The following is a 14,145-nucleotide window of genomic DNA, read 5'->3' as shown; positions in this document are numbered from 1 at the left end:
TGCACCTTACCCTCCAAGATTATAATTGTCCATTCATTTCTGCAAGCATTTATTTTACCTAATATTATCCAAGTCTGTGCTCAAGTCCCTGCCCTTCTCCTCTGGCCTCAATTTCCTCTTATGTAAAACGAGGGACTGGACAGGCTAAATGTCGTCCCAGGCCCTTTTCAGCTCTGATATCCTGAGACTCTATGATGAACACGTCAATCCTTGACTTCTTGCCACCCTCCAAGTCTGAGGACAGACCTCAGCTTAAGCATATGTTTTTTTAAAAGCCTTTAGACAGTGTATCTGATCACCTACCTCTGTGGCAAAGAACAGGTACCCACACCCTAAAATGTCTAAAGCCAACAAGAAAAAGGATACAGGCAAGAGAAGGGATCTGGACACAACCACAAACCTTTAGCGAGTTCCGAGTACCTCTGTAATCCTCCTGAAGGTAACACTGGAGTAACTGCACGCTCTGTTCTTCATCAAGACCCTGCAATACAGAGGTCACAAGTGAGAAACAGCCACCTCAGCTCAGAAACCACACATAAGATGCAACGCATTCTAAAGATTTGTCCTCTGGAATGAACACAGAACTTGAATAAATAAAAATCCTTTTAAAGATTTCACACAACATAACAACTTTAACCCAAATAACAGCAAAAAGGAGCAAGTCACTAACGTGTAATTTACATGACAAATTTACATGCCAGAAACAACGCCGCTTATTCACCAAGCACATTAATATAGCAGTAGGCATGATCTGGGTTTCCAAAATTAAAAGGCAACAGCTACATATTGAAATAAAGTCCAGTCAATTTAAAGAACACCATATGCATGCTGCAGAAAACTCTATGGTATGTAATAAATGGGTCAGGCAACTTGATTTGTGGCATTTAGCAATTAGAGTTGCAATTTGGGTATTTCTGAAACAAAATATGCTGAATTTAATCTCCCAAATTGAAATACACTGAATTTTCATGAACAATCACTAACAAAAAAACCATGCACATCCAAACTCCAAGTAATAAAATGAGTCAGTGCTAATTTTTACTCACCAAAAACTTGCTGATTCTTAAACCCAGTTCCTTCAGTGGTGAAGGTACATCTTTATTAGCTTTCACTTTTTCAGCTGAATTGGGACTATGAAAAAAACAATGAATCATTTCCTCTTTCTCAATAACCTCTAGGGGTTTAAAATAAAAACACTTAAAAGATATTTTTACTACAGACCTTTTTTTTTTGCCCTCTAGGTGACTACACACACACACACACACACACACACACACACACACACACACATTTCCCCTCTACAAACTTTATAACACAAAACTATTTATGCCTCGGTAATAAATACAGTATATGTCTGTTACAAATGTTGTAACAATATTATTTGTAGATATAAGTTACATTAGTTATTTTGATCCTTTCAACTATCCTGAAAGGTAAATATTACTTTCTCCATTTTACAAATGGAATTACCAATACTTAGAAAGAATAAATCACTTACCCAAAATCCCACAGCTAATAAAAAGTTAAGGTGAAATTTAAAACCAGGTCTGTTAGTATACATACATATATTCTCTAGCTCTGTCCACTGAGAAGGCCTAGAAGCTATGACACCCCAAGAGCCGCGAGTACACCCAGTACCCAGATCTTGGTTTCTAATACCATTCTCTAATAAAAGGTATCAGGGCTCCTTGGAGAAATGGCTGACCTAGGGCTGGGGTGGAGAAAATACTAGACAAGCCTGGGGCACATTGCAGTGCCAGAAAGCCAGCAAATGCCCAGAAAACAAAAGGAGGGGACATGGCAAAAGGACATAGAAGCCAACCTGAAAGAATTCCCAATGGCCAAAGCTGGGACAAGGTATAAACAAAGTATAAATATACACGAGACCCTAGTGATATAACAAACAAGTAAATAGGGGACAAGAGGCAAATCTCCCTTACAGAAAAAGTCCAATTAATACACATAGGTGGTACCCATTTTAGGAGGTAAAGTTTAATTCCACTACACTCCCACATTGAAAGTGGTCTATACTTTGTGACTCACTTCCAAAAAATAGAGTAGGAAAATTTAAAAAATTGACTTTAAAGAAGAGAAACTTGGCAAATACTACCTTACCCAAGTGAGCAAAGCAAACATCACCAGGGATTTCACGTGGATGGCTTTCAGTGTATATCGTGTCCTGATGTGATAAGAATGGTACTTTACCTCTCTGAATTCTTCCCCAAACCCCACAACCCCAATCTAAGAATGAGAAAAACATCAAACAAACCCAAATTGAGGGCATTCTACAACAATACTTAACCAGCCCTCCTCAAAACTGTTCAAGGTCATGAAAATCAAGGAAAGACTGAGATCTAAGAGCTAAAGAGACATGACAACTAAATGCAATATGGTACCCTGGATTGGATCCTAGAACAGAAAGAGGACATCAAAGAAAAAAAATTGGGGGCGGGGGGGGCGGCTGGTTAGCTCAGTTGGTTAGAGTGCAATGCTCTAACACACCAGGGTTACTGGTTTGATCCCCACATGGGCCAGTGTGAGCTGTGCCCTCCACAACTAGATTGAAACAACTACTTGACTTGGAGCTGATGGGTCCTGGAAAAACACACCTAAAATAAATATTTTTAAAAAAAATATTTTTTTTTTTTTTTTTTTTTTTTTTGGTTAAATTCAAATCAAGCCTGCATTTTTTTAAAAAAATGTCGGGCGGGGGCCCAGTGGCTCAAGTGGTTGGAGCACCGTGCTCCTACTGCCAACTTCACTGGTTCGAATCTCATATGGGCCAGTGAGCTGCGCCCTCTACAGCTAAAATTATGAACAACAGCTCTCCCTGGAGCTGGGCTGCCATGAGCAGCCAGAGGTCGGTGTGAGCTGCTGTGGGGTGCCATGAGTTGCTGTGAGCTACTGCGAGTTGCTGTGAGCTGCTGCGAGTTGCTGTGAGCTGATGTGAGCAGCCAAATGGAAAAAAATATATGTATATCTGTCAGACTTCAAATCCCATGCTACTACAAAGGGAACTTTTGTCTTTTTTTAAAAAAAGGAACTAATGCCACAAATGTCTATTTTGTGAACTAAAGTATGTTGTTATTGTTGTATTTTTTTTTTTTTTTTTGAGACTCTCGCATTTCACAGAAAATCCACAACACGAAGGCTAGGTTAAAGTTAATTTTTCTAAAAGAGGCTCCATAGAATGATGGTTAAGAACACAGACACTGGAGTTAGACTGCCAGGTTCGAATCCTGGTTTTACCACTTACTAGCTGTGTGACCTTGGGCAAGTTACTTAACCTCTTTGTGCCTTGGTTTCCCCATCTGTAAAATGGAAACAATAATAATAAAAGTACCTAAATGTGTTAATATACTTTTCAAAGTCCATATAATTTAGATAGATAGTATTTATAGATAAAATAACATGATATCCGGGAGTTACTTCAAAATAATTATGGGGGAATGGTTAATAGATGAACAAAAAAAGTTCTTCATTAACCTAAGAGAATAAAGATGGAAGGTGAAGATGTAATAAAATCAACAGATGTTCAGAAGTAGAAGGGAAATGAGGGTGGCTTGGGAACTACGATGCGTAACAGAAGGAGAACCCGACTAGGAATTAAGATAAAAGAATCTAGTCCTACCAGGTGTAGTCTCTTCTTTTTTAAACCACTTTATGTTTTTATTTCCACTGCCCAGTGAACTATATATACATAGATATATACTGTGTGTGTATATATATACATATATATATATGTATATATAATCATTATTCTAAGCACTTGACTTACCATGTTATTTAATCCTCACAATAGGCCTTTGAGATAGGTACTATTTAGCTGAGAACATATATATATATATGTATACACATATACATATTATACATATGTAATTAGTACAGAGTATATAATTGTCAGCTGCTGCTATCAGTGTTCACTGGTGTACCCCAGCATTTGGTGCTGACAGTGCCTCACACAGACAATGTGGACCAAAATAAACATCAGAATAATTGATATTTAATAAATCCTCATCCCCAGACACTACAGTTATATAAGCTGGATTCAACAATACCATATTTCTAGAAGGAATTTCCCTTTCTTCCAAGAGACAGAAAAAAATGTGCCCTGCTCTATTCTACTGGTAACCAAATTGTATTCTCTCTGACCTGCCTAACCCAGCAATACCATGAAATCATACAGGAAAATGGTTTCATCTATGACAGCTTCCTCAGGGGAATTACTCTAACCAGACACACAGGATTGCCATACCTGGGAGGCTTATAATAAGAAAGCCCCTCTAGCAGTCGCTGCCAGTGTTTATTCAGTTCTGCCTCAATCTGATTCTGGAAAAGAACAAGGAAATTATACAAATGCAATTTTAATCAGACTCCAGGAATACTCTGAGGATTACATATTCCTTTTTAATATCCGTTCTCCCCCACAGTTGAAATCATTTTGAATATAGAATTCTGTAGCCTCCTTTTCTTTGTGTAACATTCTAACATTATTTAACATTATGAAAATCTTGATAAACATCCTTTCTAGTGGTTGCATAATATATTATCAGGTGGCTAGATCACATTTTATTTACCATTCTTCTAACGTTAGATACACTTAAGCTAACTTAAATTCTTTATTAATATAAATAACACTATGGTAAAGAGCTTTGTGCATAACTTTTTCAGGATTTCTTTCTTTTCAGCTATCGTCCTAGAAATGGAATTATCAGATGAAGGCATATCAAAAAATGTTAAGGCTCTAAAAAAGATATAACATTCCTTATATTAATTACAATAATAACAGAAATAATGAAATGTCATCTTCACACTTTACCCTCACAGGGTCAGAACACCCGAGGACCAACATGAAGAATTGTACTTTATTGATTATATACTTGAAAATGTCCTAGAATCCATAGCCTCTGGGACCTAAGGAGCTAGCTATTAATAAGTAGAAAAGGCCAGTAAAGTACGAGACAGAGAAAAGGCCTGAGAATCTTTCTTAGCCTGAGGTATTTGTACCCCAACCACCAGCAGCCAATCAAGCAGCACTGGTATCTTTTCAGGAAAGGAATCACTAAGGCTGAATTTCGAAAACTTCGGCACCTAGGTTATAAGACACAACACATTTCAGAGGAAAGAAGTGAAATACGTAATGTTTATAAAGTTTTAGAATAAAAAAATTTTACTTCCTACTTCAAAGAGAAGGCGGTTTTTAAATAATATGAACGACCCAAAGAACTACGAATAGAATCCACTCAAGACCACCACCACTTACCAGTTCTCTCAGAGCTGACCTTCCAAGCAGAATTGTCCACAGTTCTCTACTGCTCCTGAAAAATGACAGAAAGCAGACTTGACTAAGCTGTCTCATAGCTATTTTGTCTATTCCCCAAGGCAAAAAGCTCAATGTACAAAACAATTTGTTAAAATTTTGGACAGTAATCCTGTTATAGTCTTAGAAGTTTGATGCTTGAAATAAAAATTAAGAAACCAAAAGTACAAATTGGTAGTTACAAAATAATCATGGGATGTAAAGTAAAGCATAGGAAACATAGTCAATAATATGGTAATAACTATGTATGTGCCAGGTGGGTACTAGACTAGTCAGGGGGATCACTTCTTAAATTACGTAAATGTCTAACCACTACACTATACACCTGAAATTAATATAAAATATTGAATATCAACTGTAACTGAAAAATTTTAAAGGCAGGGGAAGGTAAAGGGGAATAAGAAGTAAGTCGGGCAGCCAGTTGGCTCAGTTGGTTAGAGCGCGGTGCTCATAACACCCAAGCTGCTAATTCGATTCCCACATGGGCCAATGAGCTGCGCCCTCCACAACTAGGTTGAAAAAAACGACGACTCGGGGCTTATCGGTCCTGGAAAAACACTGTTCCAAATTCCCCAACAAAAAAAAAGTAAAAAAACAAAACCAAGTAAGTCACGGGGATGTAATGTACAGCATGGGGAACATAGTCAATGATATCGTGACAGCGTGGTACCGTGTCAGATGGTTGCTGGACTTATGGTGATCACTTCTTTAGGTCTATAAATGTTGAATAACTATGGTGTACACCTGAAACTAATATAATATTGTATGTTAGCTCTATTTTAATAAAAATCTTTTAAAAATTAAGAAACTAAAATATAAGATTTAGACCAAAACCAAGAGGGACTGTGTTAAAAATGAGGATGGCCACCATACTTCAACACATTTAAGATGCCATTAATTGCAGGACACATGACTATTTATGTCCTATAAGTCATCAATAATAAAATACATTCCGATTTCAGAGGTATTAAAAGTGTGAGGGCCGGCCCAGTGGCTCAGGCGGTTGGAGCTCCGAGCTCCTAACTCTGAAGGCTGCTGGTTTGATTCCCACATGGGCCAGTGGGCTCTCAACCACAAGGTTGCCAGTTTGATTCCTCGAGTCCCACAAGGGATGTTGGGCTGCGCCCCCTGCAATTAACAATGGCAACTGGATCTGGAGCTGAATGGCGCCCTCCACAACTAAGATTGAAAGGACAACAACTTGACTTGGAAAAAGTCTTGGAAGTACACACTGCTCCCCAACAAAGTCCTATTCCCCTTCGCCAATAAAATCTTAAAAAAAGAAAAAGAAAAAGAAATTCTCTCAAGAATGGGTTATAAAAAGCATCGGGATTATATTTTGCGAGATCCTAAAACAGCTGTAGAATAGTAACCTGAAATAAATACTGCTTAGAAAACCTATCTGTAGAGAGAAGATGAAAATATCCTAATAAAATATATTGAACATTTAACAAAAAGAATACAAGCTGTATTAACTTGGAGGGTAAATTGAAAAAAATGTTTTCCGCATTAAAACTGTAACACAAAAGCACTAGCTCTATTTAAAATTTGTCTCTCAGGATTTTTCCACCAAGAAGCTTAAAACACACCTAAAAATTATAAATCTCTAAGGGTTAATGCCTTTAAGAAACAACTTCAAGTCTACTCACGCAATAGCCACCAACTCCCACAACTGCACTGTGGAATCAATCACTAATCATTTTTCTGATAACAAGACAGCATTCACTATTCAAAAGTTAGGAGATTAGATCCAGTTAATGAAACAAGTATCTCCCTTTATAATGATAATGTATATTAAAAGCTATGAGTAAACTAAGCCCTAAGTAATTAAAAACACATGCAAGCTCACTATTTAAAAAAACTTAACAGTAAATTTTGAAAGAATGACTTCTGTAAACAGAATAATTATCTAACTTATTTGTTTGATAAATCTGAATGAGCAAAAAACAAAGGGAGGGCTTTATTTAAAATGGCATTTACCTTTACCAAGGATAGCTTCTGGCTTCCGCAAGACAGATTAGATACCTGTTATATAACACATAGCTAATAATGGGGCAAACCATACATCATGATTAATGGAAATTTATTACTAATTGAAGGCTGAGCTAAATCACTCTTTCTTGATTATCCATCTTATTTCAAGAAGCTTGGGCATCAAAGAGCTTTAATTTACTCGCATTTGCTTTCAGAACTTAGATCCCTAACTAGCTAGGCAGCAGTGATTTCCCAGAAGAAACTGAGAAGACCACTATCCATACTCAAGGACCAGCTGCCAAGTTCAGAATTCCTTGTTTTCTCAAATTCAAGCCATCTGTTACACCAAAATCTGCACAGTTAAAAAAATATATATAGGGGCGAACAGTGGCTCAGTTGGTTTGAGCGCAAACTCTGGGCAACAGGGCTGCCAGTTCGATTCCCACGTGGGCCAGCGAGCTGCACCCTCCGCAACTAGAATGAAGTCAATGAGCTGCCTGCTCAGCTCCTGGGTGGCCAGATGGCTCAGTTGGTTGCAGCGCGGACTCTCAACCACAAAGTTGCCAGTTCCACTTCTCTATTCCCACAAGAGATGATGGGCTGCGCCCCCCCACAACTAAGCTTGAACACGGCACCTTGAGCTGAGCTGCCGCTGAGCTCCCACTGAGCTCCCGGATGGCTCAGTCTGTTGGAGCACGTCCTCTCAACCACAAGGTTGCCGGTTCGACTCCCGCAAGGGATGGTGGGCTGCGCCCCCTACAACTAAGATTGAAAGGACAACAACTTAACTTGGAAAAGTCCTAGAAGTACACGCTGTTGCCCAATAAAGTCCTGTTCTCCTTCCCCAACAAAATCTTAGGAAAAAAAACACAACAAAGTCCTAAAAGAGTGTTTCTCAAAATATAGTTGGTCTTCAGACCACAAACAGCAAAATCACCTGGGAATAACACAGTAACACTACAGACTTCTGGTTATCACCTAAAGCTACCCTTTCTCAGAGGCAGGGCATGGGAAATCTACATTTTAAAGGAACTCCTAAATGATGTTCAGAGGAGCAGGTAAAAGACCTGGTCAGTATAGACCCTCCCTGCCTTTTATGTTTGATATATTAGTAGCTTTTTGTTGTTATTTTGGTGGGGGGAGAGGAGAGAGAAAAAAATTCTGCTACTAAACAAGATTGGAGATCATTGCCCTAGAGTAAAGCAGTAACTTTTATGCTTACTACTCAAAAAACAAACAAACAAACAAACCCACAACTATTTCTTTAGAAATTAAAGCTTTCATTGACAAAACTATGTCATGTTATGGTATTTTTGTTATAAGATGTCAAAAACAAAGTTTACTGAAAATGAGTTTTTGATAAGAATAGCCAATATTTACTGAGCAGCTGTAATATTTCAGGCACTGTGCTAAGTACTCAACGCTGTTTTATTAACTACTGACAACCTACTTATGAGGCAGATTCTGTTATTATCCCCATTATCTCAGCAGAAAACTAAGGTTTAAGAGTGGTTAAGTGACTTGCCTAAGATCACAAAGCTAATATATAGTAGAGCCAGAGCTTGAACCCAGGTTTGCACGACTCCAGAGTTTAATCATTACATTACACTGCCTCAAGTTGCACCCAAGAATTCATCCTACAAGCAAGCAAAGATTGAGGTGAAGCTTTCTGTTCTACAGCGGGAAACTATACCCTTAACACGGTGGCTGGCACATAGGAGGGGCTCAAAATACACGCTGATGAACAAATATCAAAGGAGGAGGATATGAGTCCCTTTTAGACCTGCCATCTAATTGGAAGAGAAAAATTAGGAAGAAAAAAAAAAGTATCTGCAGAAATGCAAAGAGAAGGCAAAACAAAGGAGAAAATGGCAGTTTATCAGGAAGGGAATCCTTGTGGAAATAAGTGTTAATGGTTTCTCAGTTCCTATACATTTACTGGTCTAGGAATAATGGGGATACAAGTAACTAAGACCTTTATGATGCTCATACACTTAGTGTTGGGAGTAACAAAGGGCGTTAAGCACACATTACACAATCAGCCAAAAAAGTAGAAAGTAATAAAGAGCTTGATCCTAAAAATTAACCACTACAAAGGAATATAATCACATAAGACAAAAAAAGTCAGAGATGAGAGACCACTGGGAACTGATCCAGGGATCAATGAAAGACTTCACCTCACATTGGGACCTGAAGGTGATTCTCAAGACACAGACGTGGCTGGAACTATAACATCCCATCCAAAGCCTTAGGGAAACATTGTCTCTATATATACATAAACAGCGTCTCTCTAGATAAATATGTGCCATAGTATCTCTCATTTATTTCCACAATAAATAAATTTGAACTAAGTATTTGGAAGAGAAACTAAGGCACAGAAACCAAACAACTTGCCTCTGAGGTAAAGTTAAAAATATTTACTGACTTCCAGTCCAGTGTTCTAGCAGACAACATGAAACTCCATTCCAAAAAGATCTAGAATTCACGAAAAAACAGTTAATAAAGCAGTTAATAAAACAGTGCTGAGTACTTAGCACAGAACTCAAACTGGAAATTATCTTCCTTAGAGAGATCCATGGGGCTGGAAACCTTTGGGTGAAAGCTACTGGGAGGTCAGGAAAAACAGTCTCTACAATTGCGTCCTTGTGCTAGAAAGCAGAGACACAGCCAACCTATTCAGTAGTTCTTTCGAGAAACAGTTATATTCCACATGAAGATAATAAAAGCGGCCACTGCCTATGGCTGCTGTGACCCCACAGATGAGGTGCACCTCTCTTGAGCGAGTTGAGACTCAGGCTTGGCAGCAAACTTTTCAAACCACAGTTGGCTTTTAGAACACATACACCACTCAGATTTCTACAACCACGTTAACCGAGAACACAAGAGATACCCCAAAATACTAATATTCTGCCAAACCCTGACTGACCTTCCCAAAACCCTGAGTGATTTAAGAGTATTATTCCATTTTTTACTAGTGCCAACTCATTCATATATGCAGTGACTTTCCTATATGCTTCAGAGTCACCTCAATACTATTCTAAAAAGGATTCACATTTGGAGAAACAAGCTCAGTTGGTAAGGTGGACTGTCTGAGGTCATTTGCAAATAAGAAGGTACCAGGAATAGAAAATTTTCTCTTGGTCCAGACCTGCAGGCATTTCAAACAGAAGGCTGCTTGCTGCTCAGTATAATCGCAATTATTACAATGTGCCTTCCTGCACAAAAAGGAAAGATCATTCTCCTAAAACAGGCCATGAGCAAAGCAGTGCCTAGAAATCCTTGTGTCATTTCTTCCATCTTCAAGTATGAGTTTGGTAAGTCTCCCAGAATGATCAAAGCATCTTTCAGACAAACCAACGCTTTACTTCCCTTGTTTTCTTTCATTAAAGAGTGCGCCTGACTCTGCAGGAGCTAAACTTGACCCAAGCTCCACAATGGTTATGAAATAAACCTAAGAGAAGGAGGGCAGTGACCACAAAGCTGCCTGATATAACAGCTGACAATGAAGCAGCAGAGGAGGAAAATGCTGGTCCTCACGAGTTCCGAAGCAGCCTGATGGAAATTCCAAAGAGGATCGCATTGAGCTGATGGATGAAGGAAGTGCTGTCAGAGAAGATGGGCAAGATTTGTAATAAATATTTACCAAGAGACTATTTCAGGCTCTTCTGGGTGTCGAGGATACAGCAGTGGATGAGACCAAACCTGGGGAAACGTCGCTGGCACAGGGAGCAATAAGTGACAGGGATGTTTAACTTGGGGAGGGGAGTGACTGGGGGAACAGAAGACACTTCCAGCTGTAACGTGGAAGAGGGACGTGTGATCTGCTTAAAGCTCCGGGAGTCGGACAGACTTCGGTTTGAAGCCTCACGTTTTACCACTTAGCTAGTTCTGTGTTGGATGTGTGAGTCATCTGTAAAACAGAAGGTGTCTCACGGAGTGAGGAGAATTCAGATAAGGCACCGAAAGCGCTTCCCCAAAGTCTGGCGCTAGTAAGCGCTCCATTAAGGAAGAACTGTCTCTAACATTTCATCTTCCTGTCCCTAAAGCCCAGTACAGTGCCTGGGGTCTCTTGGAGGATTTGGGCACGTGGGCTGACGGAATCAGCACCTGAGAACACGAATAGATGGATGAATGAACGGCTGCGCGGAGAAACAGGGCAGACACTGCAGGGAGGTGGCTCGGCGCCACACGACCCATCTCCAAACGACAGCACCTGGGGAATCTGGGGAGCGTCGCCGGGGCAGGGCACAGGAGGCTGCAGCGAGGACGCGGGTGGGGGCTGCCCCGGGCGACCACGAAGCGCCTCGTCGCGCCTCCAGGGAGCGTCAAGCCGGACAAGAAAGGGCGGGTGGGGGACGGGAAGGACCGAGGGACGCGCCGGTGGGAGGGAAGGAAAGGAAAAGGACTGAGTGAGGAGACGGGAGGCCGGAGCTGAGGAAAGGGCTGAGGCACCGGCCCTCCTCTGGAGAAGTCGCCTCAGATCCCCGCGCGCCGGGACCGTTTGGATGTAACCGCCTCCCGTTTCGGAGCCCGTCTGCCTAGCCGGGCTTCGCCCCAACACCGCCACCAGGTCTCGCCCCCAACTCCCGCCCCGCTTCCGTTCGGCTTCGACCCTGCGCCTCACAACCACCCCGGCCGACTCGGCCCGCTCCGCACCTCACACACGGATCATCGGCGGCAGCCGCCATCTTCGCGCGCGCGCGCGCCCTGGCCCCGCCCCCAAACGGCGGCCCACGTGACCGCCCGCCTCCGGACGGACGCGTGGACGGGGCTTTCCGTCACGTGATGACGGGGCGGGGCCAAGATGGCGATGCCCAGAGAGGGCAAGAATTCGCGGCTAGGGCGACCGAGGCTGTGATGAAGGTGGCCGAGTGGCGGGAGACGGTGGAGGGTGACCGAGCACTAGCTCCCAGACTTCAGAGAGTGGCCTAGAGCGGCGCTTCCCTCCTCGCAGCTGGAGAACGGAGAGAGAAGGTGCTGCCTGGGTGAAGCTGTGGCTCTGCCTGGACGGGCTTGAGGTGCCCAGAATCCAAGGCGACCATACTCACCCCGGTTTGCCCGGAATCCCAGGTCTGGAGACATGACCCGAGAGTGTGCTCCCCCGGCCCCGGGGATCGGAGCTCCGCTGAGCGGGTCGGTGCTGGCAGAGGCGGCGGTGGTGTTCGCCGTGGTGCTAAGCATCCACGCGACCGTGTTGGACCGATATTCGTGGTGCGCTGTGGCCCTCGCGGTGCAGGCCTTCTACGTCCAGTACAAATGGGACCGGCTACTACAGCAGGGAAGCGCTGTCTTCCAGTTCCGAGTGTCCGCAAACAGTGGCCTCCTGCCCTCCTCGATGGTCATGCCTTTGCTCGGACTGGTCATGAAGGAGCGCTGCCAGGCTGCGGAGCACCCATACTTCGAGCGCTTTGGAATTGTGGTAGCAGCCACTGGCATGGCAGTGGCCCTGTTCTCATCAGTATTGGCACTGGGCATCACTCGCCCCGTGCCCACCAACACTTGTGTCATCTTGAGCTTGGCTGGAGGTGTCATCATTTATATCATGAAGCACTCACTGAGTGTGGGGGAGGTGATCGAGGTCCTGGAGGTCCTGCTGATCTTTGTCTACCTCAACATGATCCTGCTGTACCTGCTACCCCGCTGCTTCACCCCTGGGGAGGCACTGCTGGTGTTGAGTGGCATCAGCTTCGTGCTCAACCAGCTCATCAAGCGCTCTCTGACAGTGGTGGAAAGCCAGGGGGACCCAGTGGACTTCTTCCTGCTGGTGGTGGTGGTAGGGATGGTGCTCATGGGCATCTTCTTCAGCATCCTCTTTGTCTTCATGGACTCAGGTACCTGGGCCTCCTCCATCTTCTTCCACCTTATGACCTGTGTGCTGGGCCTTGGCGTGGTCCTGCCCTGGCTGCAGCGGCTCATCCACAGAAACCCCCTGCTCTGGCTTCTTCAATTCCTCTTCCAGACGGAAACCCGCGTCTACCTCCTAGCCTACTGGTCCCTACTGGCCACTTTTGCCTGCCTGGTAGTGCTGTACCAGAATGCCAAGCGGTCATCTTCCGAGTCTAAGAAGCACCAGGCCCCCATCATTGTCCGGAAGTATTTCCACTTCATTGTGGTAGCCACCTACATACCAGGTATCATCTTTGACCGGCCTCTGCTCTACGTGGCTGCCACTGTATGTCTGGCAGTCTTCGTCTTCCTGGAGTATGTGCGCTATTTCCGCATTAAGCCTCTGGGCCACACTCTGCGGAGCCTCCTGTCCCTCTTCCTTGATGAACGAGACAGCGGACCACTTATCCTGACACACCTTTACCTGCTCCTGGGCATGTCTCTTCCCATTTGGCTAGTCCCCAGACCCTGCACGCAGAAGGGTAGCCTGGGGGGGGCGAGGGCCCTAGTCCCCTATGCCGGTGTCCTGGCTGTGGGTGTGGGTGACACAGTGGCCTCCATCTTTGGCAGCACCATGGGGGAAATCCGCTGGCCTGGAACCAAAAAGACTTTCGAGGGGACCATGACATCTATATTTGCCCAGATCATTTCTGTAGCTCTGATCTTAATCTTTGACAGTGGAGTGGACCTAAACCACAGTTACGCTTGGATTTTGGGGTCCATCAGCACGGTGTCCCTCCTAGAAGCATACACTACGCAGATAGACAATCTCCTTTTGCCTCTCTATCTCCTGATATTGCTGATGGCCTAGCTGCTGTGCAGCAACAATGGAGGAAATAGTTGATTTAGATTCAAAATAAAAATTAAAGCTTTCCTGGTTTTAGTTTTGCTGATATTTAAAAGCAAAAAGGCGAAAGGCTAGTGCAACAACTCAAAGAACTTGAGTGTGGTATAGGCCCCCCCAT

At 43.1% G+C, this 14,145-nt stretch overlaps 2 protein-coding genes across 2 annotated transcripts in view; one reads left to right on the top strand and one right to left on the bottom strand.

Moving 5' to 3' along the window:
• NUP188 (nucleoporin 188) overlaps positions 1 to 12,038 on the bottom strand; it is a 46,817-nt gene extending 34,779 nt beyond the window's left edge. Inside the window, exons 1-5 of the mRNA XM_074331140.1 lie at positions 11,951 to 12,038; positions 5,264 to 5,318; positions 4,256 to 4,329; positions 1,047 to 1,131; positions 401 to 481 (exon numbers count right to left, since the gene is read on the bottom strand). Coding sequence (XP_074187241.1) covers positions 401 to 481; positions 1,047 to 1,131; positions 4,256 to 4,329; positions 5,264 to 5,318; positions 11,951 to 11,982 — 327 coding nt within the window. The 5' untranslated portion in view covers positions 11,983 to 12,038. The remainder of the gene's footprint in view (positions 1 to 400; positions 482 to 1,046; positions 1,132 to 4,255; positions 4,330 to 5,263; positions 5,319 to 11,950) is intronic.
• A 47-nt stretch (positions 12,039 to 12,085) lies between these two features.
• DOLK (dolichol kinase) lies at positions 12,086 to 14,053 on the top strand. The gene has a single exon (XM_019728792.2). The coding sequence runs from the start codon at positions 12,375 to 12,377 to the stop codon at positions 13,989 to 13,991; it is 1,617 nt and encodes a 538-aa protein (XP_019584351.2). The 5' UTR covers positions 12,086 to 12,374; the 3' UTR covers positions 13,992 to 14,053.
• Positions 14,054 to 14,145: the final 92 nt, after the last annotated feature.

Source organism: Rhinolophus sinicus, linkage group LG04 (assembly GCF_036562045.2).
Source record: "Rhinolophus sinicus isolate RSC01 linkage group LG04, ASM3656204v1, whole genome shotgun sequence".
NCBI lineage: Eukaryota > Metazoa > Chordata > Mammalia > Chiroptera > Rhinolophidae > Rhinolophus > Rhinolophus sinicus.
Note: the sequence above shows the minus strand (reverse complement) of the source record. Positions and strands in the feature narration are given on the sequence as shown.